General features: G+C 41.0%; 1 protein-coding gene and 1 long non-coding RNA gene across 10 annotated transcripts in view; one reads left to right on the top strand and one right to left on the bottom strand.

The window, feature by feature from the left end:
* LOC113027774 (rho GTPase-activating protein 21-like) overlaps positions 1–24,267 on the bottom strand; it is a 78,574-nt gene that overhangs the window by 40,650 nt on the left and 13,657 nt on the right. For 3 of the 8 annotated variants that reach the window (XM_026177572.1, XM_026177574.1, XM_026177573.1), the window contains exon 1: positions 10,737–11,921. The exons of 1 other annotated variant lie outside the window; for it this stretch is intronic. In XM_026177572.1, the coding sequence (XP_026033357.1) occupies positions 10,737–10,952 (216 nt within the window). In that variant the 5' untranslated portion in view covers positions 10,953–11,921. Of the gene's footprint in view, positions 1–10,736; positions 11,922–16,313; positions 16,583–24,267 lie in introns of those variants that run through there. 4 more of the 8 variants (XM_026177567.1, XM_026177568.1, XM_026177570.1 and 1 more) reach the window with 3 other exon arrangements.
* On the top strand, positions 16,749–20,785 carry LOC113027777 (uncharacterized). Of its 2 annotated transcripts, none has more exons than XR_003273131.1 (4): positions 16,749–16,868; positions 18,591–18,639; positions 19,851–20,012; positions 20,098–20,785. It is a non-coding gene; the product is annotated as an uncharacterized LOC113027777 (long non-coding RNA). The 2 variants fall into 2 exon arrangements; XR_003273130.1 differs by lacking the exon at positions 16,749–16,868 and adding an exon at positions 17,345–17,568.

Here is a 24,267-nt window from a genome sequence, read left to right as displayed (position 1 = left end):
GTTCGCTCAGACGTATGAAAAATTAGAGGGAACATTAGCCACAGGTGTATAAAACAAAGCACCTGTGTAAACTGCTTCTACAAACATTTGTGGAATTCACTGAGCTCTCAGGATCTGCCACCTGTGCAACAAGTCTAATTGTGAAATTCCCTTGATAATAAATATTTCAAGTTGGGAATGACAGCAACTCACCCATTAATTCAATTCAATTTAATTTAATTCAATTCAATTTTATTTATATAGCGCCAAATCACAACAACAGTCGCCTCAAGGCGCTTTATATTGTACAGTAGATCGTACAATAACAGATACAGAGAAAAACCCAACAATCATATGACCCCCTATTAGCAAGCAGTTTTCCGACAGTGGGAAGGAAAAATTAAGAGGTGGGTGGTGGGTTTCCATGGCCGAACAGCTGCATCAAAGCCTTACATCACCAAACACAATGCAAAACGTCAGATACAGTGTTGTTGCCACATATTCTCTGGATTGACGAATCACACTTCCCTATCTGGCTATCCAATTAATACATATAATAATTTATTTTCACAAGTTAGGTTTGTCCCTTAGTTTCAGTGAAAGGAACTCTTAGCGCTTCAGCATAGCAAAACATTTTTGACAATTTCAGGCTCTCAACTTTGTGGGAACAGTTTGGTGATGGTCCCTTCCTGTTTCAACATGACTGCACACCAGTGCAAGTCCATAAAGACATGGAGTCCAGTCTGCAAACCAACAAAACACCTCTGGAATGAATTAGAGCAGAGACTGTGACCCAGGACTTCTCATCCAAGATCAATGTTTGTCCTCACAAATACACTTCTTGAAAAATAGTAAAAAAGTACCATAAACATCGCTGCAAAGGGTGGTCCAACATCTCACTAAACTCTACACATTAAGAATGGGATCACTCAAGCTCATATGTGTGAAGGCAGATGAGTGAATACTAGTGCCTATCACTGAAACAGTGATAAAGACTGATCTTACTTGTGTTGTGCAAGCTTGTGTTCCTTAACTGGCCTTTAAACACCCACCAGGTCATTGGTAACCTACAGTTGTGGTCAGAAGTTTCCATACACTCATCATGGCCATGAATGTCATGGCAATTTTGGGCTTTTCTCCCTATGAGAAGATGTTGGAGGTGTTGAACCTAATTCAAGAAAACTGAGAGGGCGGTCCAAGCCCAGGCAAGAATAACATTTTATACATTCTGGACCTGAGTGAAAAGCTACACATGTTGGGGAGGTTAGTATGGAAGAATGTCAGCAGCGCCTGTACAACACAGGGACAAGGCTCAGACAATTTTTTCCGAGATAAAGTACTAGCATTTCTCCTTTCATCCAGCTCAAAATGACTTTTCAAGTGGCAAGGACCTTTGTCGTCACACGGCAAGGAGGGAATGTTGACTATGAAGTCAGCCCTTCACCTACGCCAGGTGGTTGTACGATGCTGTAGCCACTGGCTACTGTATGGTCCCACGCCAGGAAAGGCTCGGCTGCTAAATATAACTGTCCTCGAACAGTTTGTGGAGGGGCTCAAAAGTCACTGACCGATGAGCCTCGAAGTTGTCATGATCCTGGCCAAGTCTGGCTGACCCTGGCAGTGTGGCAGGGACATCCCCAACTTGGTTGGCTGCTACGGAGGATCGATCATGTCTCATCATGTTTCTTGTCTAATCCTTTTTCATATGCTGTCTCTCCGCAGGTCCCAGTGGTTACAGTCACTGGGCCCTGCCCATCAGCAGTGCTGGAGGTGCGAGCAGGCGGGACACATTGGCCGAGAATGCCCTCTCATGGAGCTGTGACAGGTGTTCTGTGATGCTGGCCCTCCGACACGTTCCCCTGGTCCAGTAGAGAAGCACAGTACTCTGGTAAGGTGACAATGGGGTAAATTTTAGGCTATGCTGGACTCAAAATGTATGCAGATCCAGGTTCACCAAACCCTGGTTCATCCGGGGGCATGGTTGGAAGTGGAATGGGTGGAAGTCACTGGATTCAGGCCATTCAATAGCAGAGGGGCAGAGTGTGGTGAAGACAGAGCCAATGCCACTCTCTCTCACTTTCTCTCCACTTTACACCATAGCCTCCTGTGAAAGTCCTTGACGCCCCACCCCCCACCTGTCACTTTCACTCACAACCAGGTTCAGAGAAAACTGAGAAGACTCAACTCAGGCAAGTCTGCTGGACCAGACGTGATGAATCCCTGCATCCTAAAGCCCTGTGCGCTCAGCTTTGTGGAATCTTTGATAAACTCTTCACGATGAGCCTGTGATTGCAGAGGGTCCCAGTGCTGTGAACACATCATGCCCTCATTCCTGTACTAAAGACACCCATCCCAGTGGCCACCAGGATTACAGACCTCTGGCGCTGACTTCCCACGTCATGAAGACCCTGGAAAGCCTTATCCTCAATCAGCTCTTATCCTCACATCAGGATCATCAGTTCGCTTACCAGTGCCACCTCGGAGTTGAGAACGCCATCATCTACCTGCTCAGTCACTTCTATGCCATTCTGGATAGGCCAGTGAGCACTGTGAGGGTAATGTTTTTCAACTTCCAGTGCATTTAATGCCATAAGGCGGACCCTCCTGGGTGATAAGCTGACAGCGATGAGATGGATGTCTGTCTAGTGTCCTGGATTATTGATTACCTGACAAGGAACACCACAATATATGCGTCTTCAGCATTGTGTCTCTGACAAGGTGATCAGAAATACCAAGGGACCACAAAGGACGTCTTTTCCCCTTTGTTATTCACCCTCTACACCATGGGCCTCGAACTCCAGGCCTCGAGGGCCAGTGTCCTTCAGGGTTTAGATGTGTCCTTGATCCAACACAGCTGATCTAAATGGCTAAATTACCTCCTCAACATGTCTTGAAGTTCTCCAGAGGCCTGGTAATGAACTAATCATTTGATTCAGGTGTGTTGACCCAGGGTGAGATCTAAAGCCAACAGGACACCGGCCCTCAAGGCCTGGAGTTCGAGGCCCCTGCTCTACATCATGGACTTCAGCCACTCGGCTACAGAGACCTGCCAGCTTCAGAAATTTTCTTATGACTGTGTGGTGGTTGGATGCATCAGTAAGGGTTATCAGATAGGGTACTGGGCTGTGGTGGACTCCTTTGTCAAGTGGTGCAAGCAGAGTCATCTGCAACTCAACGTGACAAAGACCAAGGAATTGATTGTGCACTTTGATTTTGGACCAGGCAACCAGTGACTTTCAATCTAGGGGCTCAATGTGGACATTGTGGAGGGCTATAAATACCTGACAGTACATACTGACAATAAACTGTACTGGTCTAAAAACACCACTCTACAGAAAGGGTCAGAGCTTCTCCTATTTTCTGTGGTTGCTTGGGTATTTTAATAGCTGTTGAATAATGCTGAGTCTGTTGTGGCCGGTGCAATCGGCTCGTTATAACCTGCTGATGGAGGTCCTGTTTGGCATGAACCTCATTGGGCCATTTCACCAGAGTGCACAAGGATATCACTTTGTATTAGTTCTGGTGGATTATGCAATGTGCTATCTCGAACCAGTGCTGCTGAAAAATATTTTTGCAAAGAGTGTCATGCAGGTGCTGTTTCAGGTCATTCAGCATCCCCAAAGAAATACTGACTGACCAGGGCACATTGTTCATGTCTTGTACTATAAAGGAGCTGTATGAGTTACGGTGAAGTCTATTCGGACCAGCATCTGAATAAAATTCTGAAAGAAATCAGAGTTTTATTCCACAAAGATGCCTGAAATGCACAGAGAGAGTCCTAATCCTGCGTCTGCATACGGTGCAGCTGTACCCCCAGACAGACGAAACAGCAGCTATTGCATCCTACCCATGTCCCAAGACCAAAAAGGAGGTGAGGTTCTTGGGGGTAGCTGGTTATTATTTATTAAAAATTCAGGTACAATACAGTAGAAAAAGACTGTCTGGCAATCAGGTGGGCGGTCAACTCTCTTTGCTATTACCTCCTGGGATGCCGATTCACTCTCTGTTCGGCTCTTGCCCTGCTGTAGTGGCTCTACCGCAGTGGGTTCAGGGAGAAGTGCTTAAGGGAGGCTGGCCAATGTGGCTGGTGGCCATTGTCTAATCATGCCTAAGACCTCGAAGGGGACAGGAACTGATAGTGGACAGCTGTGAATGAGCAGATATAGCAATTTGAACAGTCACCTCGAGATTCTTTACATTGTAAGGTAGAACCTACCCAACAATCATATGAACCCTTATGATCAATTGCTTTGTTGACAGTGGAAAGGAAAAACTCCCTTCTAACAGGAAGCAACTTCCAGCAGAACCAAGCTCAGGGAGGAATGGCCATCTGCTGAAACCAGTTGGGGGTTAGGGTAGGAATACAGGACAAAGACAGGTGGTCGAAGAGAGCCAGAGATTAATAATAACTAAGGATAAACTTAGAGTGATGTATAAACACATAGTGAGTGAAAAAGGTGAATGAAGAAACACTCGCTGCATCATGGGACGCCCCCAGCAGCGTAGACCAATTGCATTATAACTAAGGGTCACCTGATCCAACCCAAACTATGTGCTTTGCCAAAAAGGAAAGTCTTAAGCCTAATCTCAAAAGGAGAGAGGGTGTCTGTCTGCTGAAACCAAACTGGTAGCTGGTTTCACAGAAGATGGGCTGAATGGGAGGCTGAAGGCTCTGCCTCCCATTCTACTTTTAAATACCACTGACCTGGGGTCTGAGAGTGAAGTACTCTATTAGGGTGACACGGTACTATGAGGCCTTTAAGATAAAAAGGAGCCTGATTATTCGACCCGGGGCATTGTTGCAGGCATAGTGGGTAGAGGTCAGGTGTGTACATGGGGACATCCATTATTAAACCCCCCAAAATATGACTATCCAGAGTTGGGACCAGGAAGCAGAGTTGCAGTCTTACACGCCTTTCTGCAGCTTCTCTCCTCCTGCTACCCCCCCAAAAACCCATCTCCATAGAGACTGTGTCAGCTTCCAAAAAGACAAAAAACAAACTAAAAACCAGCAACAAACAACTTAAACATAAACAATTACAAAGAAAGAACAATACAGTATCCACATCTGAACCAAAGAGTAAAACAGTGAAATGTGGATTATTAAATATTAGGTCTCTCTCCTCCAAGTCTCTGTTAGTACATGACTTAATAATTGATCAACAAATTGATTTACTCTGCCTTACAGAAACCTGGTTGCAGCAGGATGATTATGTTAGTTTAAATGAATCAACACCCCTGAGTCATTCTAACTACCAGAAACCTCGAAGCACAGGCCGAGGAGGAGGTGTGGCAGCAATTTTTCACACCAGTCTATTAATTAATGAAAGACCAAGACAGACTTTTAATTCATTTGAAAGCCTGATGCTTAGCCTCGTCCACCCCAGCTGTAAAACTCAGAAACCAGTCTTACTTGTTATCATCTATCGTCCACCTGGGCCTTACACAGAGTTTCTGTCTGATTTCTCAGACTTTATATCTAATTTAGTTCTGAGCTCAGATAAAATAATTATTGTGGGTGATTTTAACATCATGATGCTAAAAATGACAGCCTCAACATGGCATTTAATCTGTTATTAGACTCAATTGGTTTCTCTCAAAATGTAAAAGAACCCACCCACCACTTTAATCACACTCTAGATCTTGTTTTAACATATGGCATAGAAACTGAACATTTAACAGTGTTTCCTGAAAACCCTCTCCTGTCTGATCATTTCCTGATAACATTTACATTTACAATAATTAATTACACAGCGGTGGAGAGTAGACTTTATCAAAGTAGATGTCTTTCTGAAAACGCTGTAACTAAGTTTAAGAATATAATCCACCCACTGTTATCATCTTCAATGCCCTGTACCAACACAGAGCAGAGCAGCTATCTGAACGCTGCTCCAACAGAGGTCGATTATCTTGTTAATAATTTCACCTCCTCACTACGTACGACTCTGGATACTGTAGCTCCTGTGAAAACTAAGGTCTCTAATCAGAAGTACCTGACTCCGTGGTATAATTCTCAAACACGTACCCTAAAGCAGATGACTCGTAATCTGGAGAGGAAATGGCGTGTCACAAATTTAGAGGATCATCATTTAGCCTGGAGAAATAGTTTGCTGCTTTATAAGAAAGCCCTCCGCAAAGCCAGAACATCTTACTATTCATCACTGATTGAAGAAAATAAGAACAACCCCAGGTTTCTCTTCAGCTCTGTAGCCAGGCTGACAAACAGTCAGAGCTCTTTTGAGCCAACCATCCCTTTAACGTTAACCAGTAATGACTTCATGAACTTCTTCACAAATAAAATTTTTATCATTAGAGAAAAAATTACCAATAATCATCCCACAGATGTAATATTATCTACAGCTACTCTTAGTACCATTTATGTTAAGTTAGACTCTTTTTCTCCAATTGATCTTTCTGAGTTAACTTCAATAATTACTTCCTCCAAACCATCAACGTGTCTTTTAGACCCCATTCCTACAAAACTGCTCAAAGAAGTCCTGCCATTAATTAATTCTTCGATCTTAAATATGATCAACCTATCTCTAATAACCGGCTATGTACCACAGGCCTTCAAGCTGGCTGTAGTTAAACCTTTACTCAAAAAGAATCTCTAGACCCAGCAGTCTTAGCTAATTATAGGCCAATCTCCAACCTTCCTTTCATATCAAACATCCTTGAAAGAGTAGTTGTCAAACAGCTAACAGATCATCTGCAGAGGAATGGTTTATTTGAAGAGTTTCAGTCAGGTTTCAGAGCTCATCACAGCACAGAAACAGCTTTAGTGGAGGTTACACATGATCTTCTTATGGCCTCTGACAGTGGAATCATCTCTGTGCTTGTCCTGCTAGACCTCAGTGCAGCATTCGATACTGTCGACCATAATATCCTATTAGAGCGATTAGAACATGCTGTAGGTATTACAGGTACTGTGCTGCAGTGGTTTGTATCATATCTATCTAATAGACTCCAGTTTGTGCATGTAAATGGAGAGTCCTCTTCACACACTGAGGTTAATTATGGAGTTCCACAGGGTTCAGTGCTAGGACCAATTCTGTTTACATTATACATGCTTCCCTTAGGCAGCATCATTAGAAGACATAGCATACATTTACACTGCTATGCAGATGACACCCAGCTCTATCCGTCCATGAAGCCAGTTAACACACACCAATGAGTTAAACTGCAGGAATGTCTTAAAGACATAAAGACCTGGATGGCCGCTAACTTTCTGCTTCTTAATTCAGATCAAACTGAGGTTATTGTACTCGGCCGTGAAAAGCTTAGAAATATGGTATATAACCAGATTCTTACTCTGGATGGCATTACCTTGGCCTCCAGTAACGCTGTGAGGAACCTTGGAGTCATTTTTGACCAGGACATGTCCTTCAATGCACATATTAAACAAATATGTAAGACTGCTTTCTTCCATTTGTGCAACATCTCTAAAATTAGAAATATCCTGTCTCAGAGTGACGCTAATTTATTACTTCCAGGCTGGACGACTGTAATTCATTATTATCAGGATGTCCAAAAAACTCACTGAAAAGCCTTCAGCTAATCCAAAATGCTGCAGCAAGAGTCCTGACAGGGACTAGAAAGAGAGAGCAGATTTCTCCTGTTTTGGCTTCCCTTCATTGGCTTCCTGTTAAATCCAGAATTGAATTCAAAATCCTGCTCCTCACATACAAGATCTTGAATAATCAGGCCACATCTATTAGAGCACTTCGCTCTCGCTCTGCAGGCCTACTTGTTGTTCCTAGAGTATTTAAAAGTAGAATGGGAGGCAGAGCCTTCAGTTTTCAGGCCCCTCTTCTGTGGAACCAGCTTCCAGTTTGGATTCAGGAGACAGACACTATCTCTACTTTCAAGATTAGGCTTCAAACTTTCCTTTTTGCTAAAGCATATAGTTAGGGCTGGACCAGGTGACCCTGAATCCTCCCTTAGTTATGCTGCAATAGACGTAGGCGGCCGGGGGATTCCCATGATGCATTGAGTTTTTCCTTTCCAGTCACCTTTCTCACTCACTATGTATTAACAGACCTCTCTGCATTGAATCATATCTGTTATTAACCTCTGTCTCTCTTCCACAGCATGTCTTTATCCTGTCTTCCTTCTCTCACCCCAACCGGTCGCAGCAGATGGCCCCGCCCCTCCCTGAGCCTGGTTCTGCCGGAGGTTTCTTCCTGTTAAAAGTGAGTTTTTCCTCCCCACTGTCGCCAAAGTGCTTGCTCATAGGGGGTCATATGATTGTTGGGTTTTTCTCTGTACCTATGAAGCGCCTTGAGGCGACTTTTGTTGTGATTTGGCGCTATATAAATAAAATTGAATTGAATTGAATTGAATATCCCATAGTGCTCCTGCAAATTAAATACAAGGGCAAAACGCATAGAGTAAAGGCTGCAGTTAGCCCGTGCCTGACGCATTCCTTAATTCTGGGGACAGATTGACTGGGGTTTAGTAACCTGTTGGGGCAGTGTGTGTCGGGATGTGTTCATGACCTTTAGCGGGGTGTGGTGTCTGCGCTGTGCTCAGCGGTGGACGCGGGGGCATCTGATGGTGACTTTGGGGAGGAGGAGGTGGCAGGGCCTTGTGAGGCCCCGCCGACTCCAGTGATTCATTCCACTAAAGATTTTCCGCAAGAGCTGTTGACACCCTTTGCTCAGGGTTAGGGGTTAGGGACTGAGTGATAAAAACTGATGGTCACTTGGTGCGCCCTGATGCAGCGTGGACCTACCCGCATTTTGTGTTGATTAAAGACAGGCTGCATCTGTGTGATCTGCTTGGTGCCTGATTTTACAGGCTGGGCATCCGAGCGGATGTGCACCGATAGTGCGCTTCCTGCTCAGAGTGACAGCTGGTTAACCAGCAGGCCTTTCCAAAAGTGCCTTTGCGCCTACTACTATTAATGGAGGTTCTGTTTGAATGCATCGGCATGGACCTCATCGGGTCATTTAACTGGAGTGCACACAGATATAGCTTTGTATTAGTTCTGGTGGATTATGCAACGCAATATTCCACGGCAGTGCTGTTGTGCACCATTTCTGCAAAGTGTGTGGCGCAGGCACTGTTTCACGTCATCTCCTAAGTCAGTATCCCAAAAGCGAAAATGACTGACCAGGGCACGTTGTTCATGTCTTGGACACTAAAGGGCTGTATGAATTACTGGGCATTAAATCTGTTTGGACCGGCGTCTACCACCCTCAAACTGACGGGCTGGTGGGGTGGCTGAAAAAGACTTTAAAATCCATGATCCGTAAGTTCATTCACGAGGATGAACGCAATTTGCTGCTTATCCCATGCCGTGGGTCGACAAACTCCTGGACCGGTTAGACACTGCTCGCTTTTTCACAACACTGGATTTAACCAAGGGCCACTGGCAGATTCCCTTGTCTGCAAAATCCAAGGAAAAAATGGCCTTCTCCACTCCCAATTTGTCACACTGCCGTTTGGCTTGTTTGGAGCCCCAGTCAGTTTCTAGCGCCTCATGGACTGGGTGCTGCAGCCGAACGCTGCATGTCTGTTTAGATGACGTCATCATCAACAGTGACACCTGGGCGCCGCTTTGCAAATTATAAATATGGCATTCCGTTCTGCCATGATGGATCATTGGAGTCTAATTGCCAAATAAGTAAATTTCTATATCTCAATTATTTATGTCAAATTCTTCCAAATGATCTCTCCTTATTGCAATAGGTCAGGGCTGTTGATCTGCTAATAGGGTAATTTTTAATGCATTTAACAGGTGAGGTATTCCGTAGTAGTTTTTAAGAGATAGACACTAGGGAGTGTCTAGTGTCTACCAGTGTTTCCCAATTTAGATCCCATACCAGTGACAGAGCATCAAATTTAGGTTAATGCCCAATAACTCAACACAATCGGGGTGACCGTGGCTCAGGGGGTTGGGAAGCGTATCTGTAACCGGAAGGTCACCGGTTTGATCCCCGGGCTCTCTGTCTTGGTCGTTGTGTCCTTGGGCAAGACACTTTACCCTACCACCTACTGGTGTTGGCCAGAGGGGCCGATGGCGCGATATGGCAGCCTGGCTTCTGTCAGTCTGCCCCAGGGCAGCTGTGGCTACAACTGTAGCTGCCTCCACCAGTGTGTGAATGTGAGAGTGAAGGAATACTGGCATTGTAAAGTGCTTTGGGTGCCTTGAAAAGTGCTATATAAATCCATTATTATTATTAATTCCACAATTACTAGACATTTTGGGACAAATATGAGCTGGAACAGGTAAAACATTAAGTGTTCTGTTATAATATTTGCTTGATTCAGGTAGTAAAGCCATAATAGTCAGAACGGCTACTATGTGAGGTACATGGTCGAAACATGCTGACTCTACTAATGATGTAATATTGAAAGGCCAAAACCCTGTTGTTGGTGAGTTGATATCTACGTGATGGTATTGATGGTATTACATGGTATTGGAATGATGTCTACATGATCATTGGTCATCACCCCAAACCTCCCTTGAAACCTAATCCTGTTTTAGATTAAATGTTTTGGGTGCTAAATAACATGAGATGTTTGATGTTTGATTTTAAACTGTTATTTTAGAACTTATTTAAGCGTATTAGTAGCTATGGGACACTTTTTCTTCAAAAACATTGTTCTTAAACAATTTTGTACAGATAGCAAATGAAATCCAGCAGAAAGCGCTCCACATAGTGTGTCAAGTTTAAGATTGTCATGCACAAAACTAGTCCTTTAACCAATAAATCAAATTTGTTAATACTGCTTTAATCACAACTAATTACCCAAGACAAGCAACGGCGACGTATGACCCTCTGGTATGCACTTCTTCTTGTTGATGTGATGGGTGTTTGACAAGGGGAGGCATGAGGTAAAACATCCCTTAAAACAGCCAGCCAGATACAGCGAGGTTCGGCGTCGCTACAGTCAACCCCGACAGAGCACTGGAATCGCCACTTGTGGCCTGCTGGAGCTGGTGCTACACTCGACACCCTCAACATTAGAACTTCCACATTCAAACAAACATGTATTGTCTTTGTAGCAAACACATAAAAACACACCAAAGCTTCAGAATGTGAGACTGCGATTTGCGTTCATCTGTGCAAAGTCTCTACTTGCTGCATTGTGACCAGAATAGTAAGCTAAATTGGTGGTAAAAAAAAAACAAAAACAGTTCTACACAGTGTTAACTACTGAAGCAGCACCATCAGAACTGGCAAAGCACAAAGTCTGTAAGTCTACTCATCTGGTCATGTTTCAAAGGTCTTAAAGATCGATGTTCAAGCTATGCAGACGCAGTCCAAACTTCAAGTATAATATGGTGTTCACTTTTCTTCAATTTTCTCTTGAGCAAGTCCACAGTGTTCTTTTTTTTTGGTGATCAAAACAGGAAATATCACTTCTTCTTGCCCTCTATATCCTCTCATTTAGATATAACGTTCTTTGTATAAAAGAACATCAGTTCCAGGTTAATTCTAGTTGTAAAATAAGCTGGTACTTCTCTTCAATTTCAGCTCGTCCTCTTGAAAGCTTTCAAAGTAACTGTCCAAATGCAACACACTCAGTTCAGTGATGTAGTGGTTTGCTGTGTGTAGGTTGGCTTATATTCATCACTCATCTCTGGATTTCAGAAACGAGTCCATCTCAAATAAGTAATGCAAAAATCCCACGGTGCTTATAAGATATTCTCCTCTATTCTGGCACTAGAGCAGTATTGGTGTCTAAGTATAGTCTTCCCCCCTCTCCACTGTGCGTCTCTTTTCATTCTCTCTCTGCCTTGGGACTATTTGCTGACATGCCAGCTCTCTCTCTCTCTCTCTCTCTCTCTCTCTTCTCCTTCTTTTTCTCTTTCAGTCACATTCATCTCATTCTTTAGCTTAACAGTCCAGGCCACTGGTAGAGAAAAGAGAAATGCTATTCTCTCTCTCTCTCTCTTCCTGTCAGCTTCTCTTAAACTCACAACTGGCTAGCTGATATTGCTCTTCAGAACACATAAAATGTGGGTCTATTTTACATTACAATTATTATTAATTTATATGGGACAGAAAAATCATTAAAAAAAAGGTCAAGCAAAAACGACAAACATTCCCTGAGCGCAGAAATATGATTAGTTAGGATTGGTTGCTTTTTTCTAGGGTATTACATATACAGTGCTCCGCACACAGTGTCCTTTGAACATATAATATAACTAGTAGGTATTTTTATTTACTACACTATGGAACAACTGTATGCTAAACATGTAAGGTCGGTGTTGTATTAGCGAGTAAAGTGACATTGTGTTTAATTTTTACTAGAGGTAGCTGTATTAAGCTTGTTTCACTATTGTGGTTTCATTTTAGAAATCGGTTTATCATATATTTGTTTTTTCACTAATCAAATCGCTCATCAATTCTCCTGAAACCTTAAAGGATCCTCTCACAATTTTCATCGATGTTGCCTGCTGCTTTAACGGGGAAAAAAAGACAAACCTGCTTGGATTGTTGTTAAATAATGCTAAACTGGCAAAGATAGTGTGAAAATTCATGACATGTCATTGTTGCCTAGATTGCTTCCCTTCTATTCAGTTTAATTCAATTCAGTTTTATTTATACAGCACCAAATCACAACAACAGTCGCCTCAAGGTGCTTTATACGTTAAGGCAGACCATAACTTCTATGCTCACATGTTAATTATTGTTTTAATAATTGAAAGTCTCCTCCTTTAAATAAAAGTTTTGGATTTAAGGAACTGCCCATGTACACAAAGCCATGAATTGGTCTTGAAGAGTGCGATAAGAGATTTGACACGAACACATAAGTGTAATAAGTTTAAAGAGAAATCTGTAAGTAAGTGTAAAACAACACGTGTATTGTGCATCAGTGTTTTTGATAACACAATGTTGAGTAAATGTGGGATTCTGAGAGAAGGAATAAATGATTACAACTGAACCGCCAACTTGCATCAATGTTAGTGCTTCTAGAAAAACTAAATGTGAATGCCAGCTTGTGTGTGTGTGTGGCTGCACGTGTCCATCCTCCTCTAGGCTTTACCAAACAGCTCTAACAGTGCTGTCAGGCCCACAGTGCTCGTTTTATTAACACCTGAATACAGTTAAGACTGAAAGCAAGAGAAAGGGCGAATGAAGATAAGGAAACAAAAGTGTGATGTAGAGACACTAAAAGAGGGTGACAGCCATGCAAACATCATACAGCAGACTCTGCATCTTCATCTCCCATCCTCTTCTGGCCTTCACTTCCCCTTCCAATGCACTCATAATGATTTCTTTCTTTTTTATTTATAGTTTTTACTGATGCTAGGAACTTACAATCATGAGTCTAGGCAGAACAAAAATAACATAATATTGTGTGTGAGTCATAGTAATGTGTGAGTCATACAAGAATATGCATGTGCTCTGCTTGTTTTTTTTTTATGACCCAGTCGAGGAGTGGCTGTGAGGAGAGGATGCTCCCTTGAGGCTGTGTGACTTTCTCTTCTGTTTCATCAGATGATACGTGAATTCACAGCGCATACCACCAAAGCACATTTAATAATATTCACACACTAACTGCATCAGTGCAACAGAAGACTGTAGCCTGGGCTTTTCAGACATGCACTAAATGCCGTTACTGCTTAAATAGCTGACATCCATAGATACTAAAGGCTGACCCTAACTAAAGCTTGATGTTATCTTTAGTTTCAAACCTCTGTTGTGAGACAAAGAAGACAACCAAACAAACAAAGATGCTTTCTGATCTCCACTCTTAGGTCATTCCTTACAGTATATGAAAAACATTAGCCTTTAATAGCAAAAACCCATCCTACAAGCAGTTTTTGCAACAGATCCAATGAATGTACAAAATTCCACCAAATTGAGCATAGGGCAGCTTAGCAGTCTGACTGCATTCGGTTAGAAGCGGTTTCTGAAGCTTCCATCCAAAGGGGAGGAGAGTAAACAGTTCATGTGCAGTGTGGGTTGGGTTGCGTAGGATACAGACGGCTCTTTCTCTACATCTGAAGCTGTAGATGTCCTCAGTGGGAGGTAATTTGCACCAGATAGTCCTCTGCACAAACTTCACCATCCTCTGCAATGCCCTGTTATCTGCTACAATGCTGCATTGGCTGCATTTTTAGGTAATTAGTTGCATATAACTTTGCTGTTTGCAAAATTTGTACATAGGTTTTTGAAATTTACAATTTATATTTGCATTTCAAGTTATGAAAATGATTTGTTCAACATGTTTGTGGTCTTTACAGTACCAAACATAACTTCTTCATACTCTGATTTTATTATTTTTTTTGTAATTTTAGATGAATTGTGTTAATACACTATTCACGGTGTCAATGCGTTAGCACGGTTAGCTCGTTAACGTGTTAGCGCAGTGCAGCCCCACGCATGGGGCAATCTATGCTAACTTGCTAACGGAGATTTGCCACGTTAATGGCGTTAATGTCATTTTAACGAGATTAATGCTGACAGCACTAATACACATATATCTATATAATGTAAACAATTAAATGACAGAAAAACTTTAAAAAACGCTATCTACCATAAAGATTTCTCTTATATTCTTACGTGTACATGTCTGGGATTCTTATTTAGATTCATTTATCATGTATTTTGTACAGTCTGATGTTGAAAAAATTCACTGAAATTTGGTGTGCACTAACTGGTGTATGAGTTGACTGACAAAAAAGTGTTTATTCTTTTCTATTCTATTCTATTCTTGGGGGGCTGTGGACCATGGACTGTCTTTCCCTGTCCACCTCTTGCTTTCAGGGGAGGGGGGCTTGTTGCAGTCTCTCACCCTCGTTTTCAAGTATGTCATGACAAACGCCCATACACACACTGATGTTCTTGTCTTGCTTTCTCTCCCTCTCTCTCTCCCCCTCTCACTCACACACACACAGCAAACTTGTATGTTCATTTGTGTACCTCCCTTTGTTTTGTCATATAATCTGTTTTGTTACAGATGCAGCAGACCTAGCATGTACTCAACTCCCTTAAAATAAGTTAGTAAAATAATTAATAAATAGTATTCACTAATAAATGATATTGTATTAAAAGATACTGCTACTCAACAGATGTAACTTCTGATGAAAACAGTCGAGTCACTTCCTTTAAGCTGAAAGTTCGACCACCATTGTTATAATTATCTCTTGTGTATGACCCTGATGCTAACTGGGCCGTGACAATAATAGGAAAACACACCCACAATAATAAGCTCTGAAAATATTAAAAGTTAGGGGAGAAAACAACTCACACAATCTGAGCAAAGAATAATGTGCTGAGTGAAGGGACACAACAAATGTCAGAATCATGATTAGCAAATTAGTTTCTAAAAAGGCTCATGAAATGTTTCTGAGTAAATGTTTCTGCACTAACAGAAGACCAAAGCTTACAATGTGCCTTTTGTTGCCAAATATGCATATGTGGGCTGGCACATGGAAATACATGCATTCCAATTCCATTGCTATGTGCCCACACCCCATACCTCCATTTTGCAAGATATGTGAAGTATTATGTGTAGAATGGTGTCAATGATGAGTGAATAAACTGTGGTGTAGACATTCACAGGAAAGTAAAATACACAGATTTTGAGTTTCTTACAAAACCATGCACTTACAGTCATAACGTTTTTTATGAGTTAACATTATGTGGTTTGCAGTTTTGTTTTTAATTTTGGGAATTTGACAAGTTGCGTAAGACATGGTCAAGAGCACAAGAACAAAAGTGCACAAAAAGTCATGTCTGCAGTTTGTCTGTCAATGCTGTGACGTAGCTATTGTGGAAACTATCCCACACCTCTCCTAATGAAACGAAACATTTATTAATTGTGTGTTTAACCCAAGACTGTCAAATGTGTGGCCCACTGGGCCAGCGTGGGGGCTTTTTAAAGTCAAATAATTGATGTGAAATCATTTTACTTTTCAGCTTTACAGAAGAATGCACGAATTTTAGCAAGTAAGGCTTAAGTTCCTCAAATATGTGAATGGTCTGTCCACTTTTAGATTCGCTAAATTGTAGTGCATGTACAATGATAAATAATTAAATGAAAAAAAATAATGAAAATAACGAATATCATTCATATCTCTTTTTTTTTAAACACCTCAGATTCTTCATCATATGGATAGCATGTACTTGTTTACATGCTCTTGAGATTAAATTGGGCTCAAGCAGGAAAATGAGTTTAACATCCTTGGTTTAGACTTTTTACGGCAAAAAAGCTCTGATTCGTCTAGTGTACGATTATACTAAGTAGCATCCATTTGTGGGTAGATTTACCGTCTTTATGGGATGGTTTCCCCCCGACGGGAAGAACTGATCAATATTATAATAACATTATTCCAGTCACCAGAAAAACAGTTATTGTATCTGACTTACTTCAGCGTCTGAGCGAGGTGGAATTCCAACAACGCAAAAAGTAACTCCATTCATTGGCGTGTCAGCGTCTGGCGTGCGTAAACCGACAAAAAGACATACTTTGCTGTCAACATTTTTGTCTTAAATCGTGCTGGGGTGTAGAGCAGACTGGCTGTGCTCTTCTCTCCAGCAGTCCCCACAACGTAAACAGTTCAGCTAAAAGCATGTGGCACAGCACAACCGGAAGTTTGAACTTCAAAATAAATATGGGTACATGTTTACGCATTTTCTTCAAATTTACTTTTGCGTTTCAGGCATTGCATATAGGAAGACGATTCTTATCAGAAATAATACGCTTTACTTAAATAAAACATTTTATTTAAAATCTAGTAGAACCACTAACATTTTTAATATTGCTCGACATTATTGCTCAACATAAACCTTAGTGGGCAATTACAGATAACAGTTCAAACTGCATCCTACTGGATTTATGTGCGTCAAATGTCAATGGTATCAATTCCGTCATCCTCCAAGAACTGCGTGGAGTTCGTGAATAGCTTAATTTCTTGAAGAAAGGTAGGATTTATTGTAAAGCAATGTGTCTTAATTAAATGCTACTTTCAGAGCCGCTCCATTTATTATTTTATATTTTTATTATTTTGGTAAATTAATTGCTTTTTTGAGGGCCTTAACATGCTCACAAACTCAGACACAGTCTAGTATTTTACTATTTATTTATGTATTTTATTGGTTTTGGACATAATGGCTCAGTAGCACCCTCTACAAAAGTGAAAAAAACTGCCCCAACTGGGTGTCATGCACATGTATGAAATCTGGTACATGCCAAGACAGGACTAAACGTCCACTGGGTACATGACTCAAACCCAACAGGAAGTCAGCCATATTAAATTGAAGATGAAATTGTGGCGCTAACTTGACCATTTCCAGGAATTATTCCTTTTTGAACTCTTCTGAGGGATTTTATCCAATCAACTTCATATTTGGTCAACTACAGATGTGGGCCATATTCAAAATTGTGGTGCCTTTGTGTGTCCACACTGCATTTTAATCATTCACCATGAAAGTTTAATTGGTTCTTATTCACAAATACATTGTCCAATCTGGACCAAACTTCTCCACGTGTGATAAGGCTCCACCCCTGAACATATTTCAAATGCAATATTTGCCAGTGCCAGTTTCAAAGTGGTCAACCACAGCAACCTCAAATTTATCCAGGAAAGCGTTGATGAGTTGTGCTTAGGATGCATGGAAAACTGTGAGTTGTCATCAAATTAATTGCGACATTTTTTCCATCAATTCATCAATTCAATTCTACCATTCTATTGTATATAGTATTTTATTTTATTTTATTCTATTGTGTACAGTTGTGTACAGTATCTTATTCTTATCCTATTCCAGTGTTTTTCTAATTTTTGCTATGTAACTTTGCACGTGGACCCTCTGATTTCAACTAAAATTCGTTTCATTGAATTGTATCAGACACCTTTCTTACACTATGCTGTGTTGTGTACTCTAGTTTTAGAACTGTAAGTACTGAAGAAGTGTCTGTAACTACAGTTAGGGTAGGTACATATGTCAAGATAATGGCGTCTGAAGTGAAAAGTATATATCTGTGTAGCGTCCAAAATCATAGACAGTGTAACAACATACAGCCCCAGTTGTGCTGCTGTGCCAACAGTCCCCTTGGGACAGAGAGAAGAGCATGCACTACTTGTGCACTAACATGCTCTCAATGAGTCATTATATAAGAGCAGGACACGGAGCCCCAAGGGAGGGTGAGAGTGTAGATAGACACTTCTACACCCTCTATTGGTGTTACATTGCTCTCGCACAAAGTCAGACACAGTATATAAAAGAACGCTAAAGAAAAATGCTTCCACAGGGAGCCTATCATACAAAGTGGCTGCCAGCCTATGCTCGAGTTACCAACATGTGAGTCCAGTGATAATGAGTTGGTTTTAATGATTTAATGAAGGCAGTGCTTTGTTCAGTCGCATTTTAAATTTTAGTTTAAATTAAAGCTTTTAAATTGAAGCTCCATATGTGACATTCTGTCACATATCATGGACAGGAACAAGAGTGTGTTAATAACAATTAAACAATTAAAGTGTTAATAACACTGCTCCAGCATACATGAGATGATAACATGGTGTCACACTGAGAAATTGGATATTTTCTTGTTTATTTATTAACAAGCAGAGAGAAAAGTTATCTGTTATGATGATGAATAACACAAAATTGGCACCTTACTAATGTTACCTCTTTTTCCACAAACAGGAGTAAACACAGGAAGTCAGGTAGAGCTGGTCCTCTGCTAATTGAAAAGGTTGGTGGTTCGATCCCTGGCTGCGCCAGTCTGCATGCCAAATATCCTCAGGCAAGATACTAACCCCAAGTTGCTCTTTGATGAATCAATTGAAGTACAAATGTGTGTGAACAAAGATAGAAAAAACTGAGAAAAAGTGCTTGTATGAATGGGTGAATGAGGCAAGTTGCGTAAAGCAATAGAGCTGCTCCATTTACCATCAGGGATGTCGGACTCATTTTATTCTGTCGCCCACATACAGCCAACTTTGATCTTAAGAGGGCTGGACAGAAACTGCCCTTTCTGTCAGTGTAGACATCTAACTAAACATTTAATCGTGGAGATATTTTAATATAAGTAAAAGAAGTGTAATTTTAACAATACATCTCAGTTTCTGTACATAAGATATTTGAGAAAAAAGTTCTTATCATGTGGCATTGGTGCTTCTTATTGCCCTGACTGTATTTATAAAACAAGAGTTTTTAAACTATGGAAAAGAGAAATCTTTAAAGTAGATAGTGGAAAAACAGAAGTTTTTCTGTCATTTAATTGTTTATTTTTTACTTAACTACTTTTGTGTATGAATGGCATGTGGATAATTTATTAATAGGAAAAGCTGCAAAACTTTGGACATACAATTAAAAGTTTAAAATCTATGCACTCTTACACATTTTCTGAAGTCTACCAGTGGGCCACATTGGAGTCTTTGCCAGACTGATTCTGGCCCTCAGGCTTTATGTTTGATGTTAACTGATGTAAGAGGAGCAGAAGCAGAACCAGTAACAGGTAGTCTAGCATGCTAAACTCCCATTGGTCTCTTGTCAAAGACCAGAACATGCGCATTAACCACCCCCTTCAAAAAAGACAACTTTAAGCTGGGATATGGAAGTGAGATGCACTGTGGATTTGTATAGAAAAAAGGCAACCCTGCCTTTTATAGTAGTCAATTGTGGCCACAGGATGGCAGCAATGTCAAGGGTGCATGCAAAGAAATAAAAGGGATCACTTTAGATTTAATTAATATCTACTTTTAGATTTTAAAAGGCAGCCGCTACTTGTCTTGCTTGTCCTGATAAACTGTGAAACTTTGAATAATGTTAGTACTGCTAGTACTGCTGTCGTGGTCCTCCAATCCCCATTTCTGACTCGTCTCTCACTTGTTCTGTCTCTCTCTCATTCTGTTTTTTTCTTCCTCTCTCTGACTGTCTGTGTTGTGTTTGCTTTTGCACTAGCCACACCCCTGTCTTAGAGGCCGGCCTTCCTCCTGCTCTACGCCTGCCAACACCTGGGCACCTGAGCTGATTATCTCACCTGTTTGTGATCTCGTGATCAGTTGCCCGCTACTTAGGCTGGAGGAAGCCATCCATTCATTGCTGGATTGTTAACAAAGAGCTGTAAGTGGGATTAGTGCTACTGTATTCAAATGTTTTTCTGTTTTTGCATGTGGAGAGACTGCAACTTGCTTTCTGCTTCCTTCAGTGCAGGATAACTGGACCTGAGGTGTGAGTTACCTGAGAGTAAGAGATCTAGCAAGATAGAGGATTGCGGATCTGTCTGACTAGCACCCTTTTGTACTGCAAAGTTGTGGATCAGCCTGCTTGGAGTTTATCACTAACAAGTGGAAGTTCCCAATCTGAGTCCAATCAGAAAATCATGGATATGACAAGTTCATCCTTTCTTAGTTAATTACCCTCCTGTCATTTGATGCTGCTGTTTGAATTCAGTTTGACTCAGTACAGTTTCTCTATCAGCTGACACAGATCCAGATGAATATAACCACATCTGTTAATATCTGTTTCAGCTGTTCAAGGATGGATGCAGAAATGTTTTCTGCATTGACTATTCTTTTCAGATTTTACTTAAGCTCTTGATTGTATTGTTTTTCTTTCCTTTTTTTAAACTATTGAATTCTTTGTTTCTACTTAATTGAGCTTATGCTTTTGTGAATTTGTTTATTTAGGTTAATGGTTGTAACACTGTAATCCCATAACTTTTCAAAGAGAACATCTTTTCAGATAAGAAGCTCAACTAATGAAAATGAAGTATCTCATGTATTGAGTCAACTGAAACAATGATTGCAATGATTTCACGGGTAAGCTTACTAAAATGTTTCACAAGCCTAAATACAAATGCTTTGAGTCAATAAAGGAAAAATGATACATTCAAATTGTTCTTGGACATATTTGTATAGATCTTTGTTTCAGTTTGGTACACGTTGACATTTCACAAGCTTTAGCATGTAGCACAAAAAAGGTCAGGAGAAAAGTATTAACAGTCCCAGTCCCATCAAGCACTATAGGTTGCATTTAGAGTACATGCTAAACAAGCATAGTCTAAGAAACTAAAAGATGTTACGTAACAAAAATGTAAATGGCCTGTATTTGTATAGCCCCCCCCCCCCCCCCTCTCTCTTAGGGACCCCAAAGCGCAGTCACCATATATTCCTTTTGTTTGTGGCTCTCTTGTTGTTGGCATATTGAAATATTACCAAAGACCATGACACAGATATTTATTGAAATTCCTGTATCACATCTTCCATAACAAGAGATTAACAGCTTTGTTGTTCCAAAACAAAGGCCCTAAATTTCCTTTCCAACAGTCTGTGTGTTCATGCACATATGGGGTCAGGCTGCAGTGCTAATCTGCTTTTGCTCTGAAAAGGGTTTCATCCTCACAATGGGGGGCCCTGCACAGAACCAGTATCCCATCATCCCCCAGTCTCTCAGCTTATGCATTTTGTGACCCTCCCAACCTGCAACTTTAGCCTATCATAAACTGAACTGATAGTATAAAAGATGGATGTAGGCACTGCAGTGTCACCCATTAGCATTTTGGCTGTTACCATGTTGTGGTTTTGGAGCTAGAGGTTAACCTCTTGAGTGCCAAAGATCTTTCTGTGGTTCCTGCTCCAGAATGAGATGCCCAAAATGAATAGAGTATTTCTCTGCAATTGCAAACTCTGTATAAACAATCTTGGTATCAAAATAAAGATTGTATGCATGAATCCTGAAGTGCTAATTTATCATCTAGGCAAGGCTATTTAGAAAGTTAATTCTAAAAATGGGTGTGTAGAATGGACTGACACTAATTAAAGTTTGTTTAGAGCAAAGTAACAATACAATTAAGTTCACAAAAACTGAAGCACAAACATGTAGGAGAACTACAGAATACATCAAAAATGCTCCACACATGCACTCTAAAGACTGGAAAAAATGTGGCCTATGGAAATTATTTTTCAATAAACCCAACATGGATGCTTGATAAAATCAGTTGATACATTACAATGTTGTTCTAACCTTCCAGGAATCTATTTGTTTAAAGTAAACACATCGTGAAATGTGCAAAAAAATGTCCCAAGGCTGATTTTATTCACACAACAATCTCTCTGGCTAAAAAGTTAAGCCAACGCTGAAGTTAAAAAAACAAAAACAAAAAAACAACACAGTTCCCAATAGGGGCCAGCAAGTCAAACTTTACAGTGTTAAAAAAAACTGGTATGAACAATGATCGATGTAAACACTTTACTTTTAGTTTATGGGCTCGTGCTCCATTCTGAATCATACTTAATAAAAATATTTTTCTATTTTGCAAATCTTGGTCATACTATCCCATATGGAAAAGAAATATGAAAAACTTATAAAAGACTTGCATAAGATGTGGCCTACTTCATATAGTGAATCATATAAGGCTTATGTGATTTACTCAGGAAAGTGGCCACTTTCTCATTACTTTCATATATTGTTTTAGTAAGTATCCAAGAAATACAAGTTTCATTTATATAATTTTTCAAGGGATTTTATATCTGTTTTCACTCTTGTGTGCTTTTCATACAAGTTTCACACAAGACAGATACAAACTTTATAAGATTTATATACAGTGGGACAAAAAAGTATTTAGTCAGCCACCGATTGTGCAAGTTCCCCCACCTAAAATGATGACAGAGGTCAGTAATTTGCACCAGAGGTACACTTCAACTGTGAGAGACAGAATGTGAAAAAAAAAAATCCATGAATCCACATGGTAGGATTTGTAAAGAATTTATTGGTAAATCAGGGTGGAAAATAAGTATTTGGTCAATAACAAAAATACAACTCAATACTTTGTAACATAACCTTTGTTGGCAATAACAGAGGTCAAACGTTTACTATAGGTCTTTACCAGGTTTGCACACACAGTAGCTGGTATTTTGGCCCATTCCTCCATGCAGATCTTCTCGAGAGCAGTGATGTTTTGGGGCTGTCGCCGAGCAACACGGACTTTCAACTCCCGCCACAGATTTTCTATGGGGTTGAGGTCTGGAGACTGGCTAGGCCACTCCAGGACTTTCAAATGCTTCTTACGGAGCCACTCCTTTGTTGCCCGGGCGGTGTGTTTTGGATCATTGTCATGTTGGAAGACCCAGCCTCGTTTCATCTTCAAAGTTCTCACTGATGGAAGGAGGTTTTGGCTCAGAATCTCACGATACATGGCCCCATTCATTCTGTCCTTAACACGGATCAGTCGTCCTGTCCCCTTGGCAGAAAAACAGCCCCATAGCATGATGTTTCCACCCCCATGCTTCACAGTAGGTATGGTGTTCTTGGGATGCATCTCAGTATTCTTCTTCCTCCAAACACGACGAGTTGAGTTTATACCAAAAAGTTCTACTTTGGTTTCATCTGACCACATGACATTCTCCCAATCCTCTGCTGTATCATCCATGTGCTCTCTGGCAAACTTCAGACGGGCCTGGACATGCACTGGCTTCAGCAGCGGAACACGTCTGGCACTGCGGGATTTGATTCCCTGCCGTTGTAGTGTGTTACTGATGGTGACCTTTGTTACTTTGGTCCCAGCTCTCTGCAGGTCATTCACCAGGTCCCCCCGTGTGGTTCTGGGATCTTTGCTCACCGTTCTCATGATCATTTTGACCCCACGGGATGAGATCTTGCGTGGAGCCCCAGATCGAGGGAGATTATCAGTGGTCTTGTATGTCTTCCATTTTCTGATGATTGCTCCCACAGTTGATTTTTTCACACCAAGCTGCTTGCCTATTGTAGATTCACTCTTCCCAGTCTGGTGCAGGTCTACAATACTTTTCCTGGTGTCCTTCGAAAGCTCTTTGGTCTTGGCCATGGCGGAGTTTGGAGTCTGACTGTTTGAGGCTGTGGACAGGTGTCTTTTATACAGATGATGAGTTCAAACAGGTGCCATTCATACAGGTAACGAGTGGGGGACAGAAAAGCTTCTTACAGAAGACGTTACAGGTCTGTGAGAGCCAGAGATTTTCCTTGTTTGAGGTGACCAAATACTTATTTTCCACCCTGATTTACGAATACATTCTTTACAAATCCTACCATGTGAATTCATGGATTTTTTTTTCACATTCTGTCTCTCACAGTTGAAGTGTACCTCTGGTGCAAATTACTGACCTCTGTCATCATTTTAGGTGGAGGAACTTGCACAATCGGTGGCTGACTAAATACTTTTTTGCCCCACTGTATATCTTTTCCATATGGGATGTTTCAAAATGGAAATGACATGCTAATTTGCTAACAGTTTTTAAAAGTGTGCAGTATCAGACCCGTCCCTCTTTTTACACCCGTTTTTGCAGCCAAGACGGGAGCAATGGAAATGCTTTGAGGCTTCATATTGGTGCTTCAGAAACAA

Source organism: Astatotilapia calliptera, chromosome 8 (genome assembly GCF_900246225.1).
Source record: "Astatotilapia calliptera chromosome 8, fAstCal1.2, whole genome shotgun sequence".
Lineage (NCBI taxonomy): Eukaryota > Metazoa > Chordata > Actinopteri > Cichliformes > Cichlidae > Astatotilapia > Astatotilapia calliptera.
Note: the sequence above shows the minus strand (reverse complement) of the source record. Positions and strands in the feature narration are given on the sequence as shown.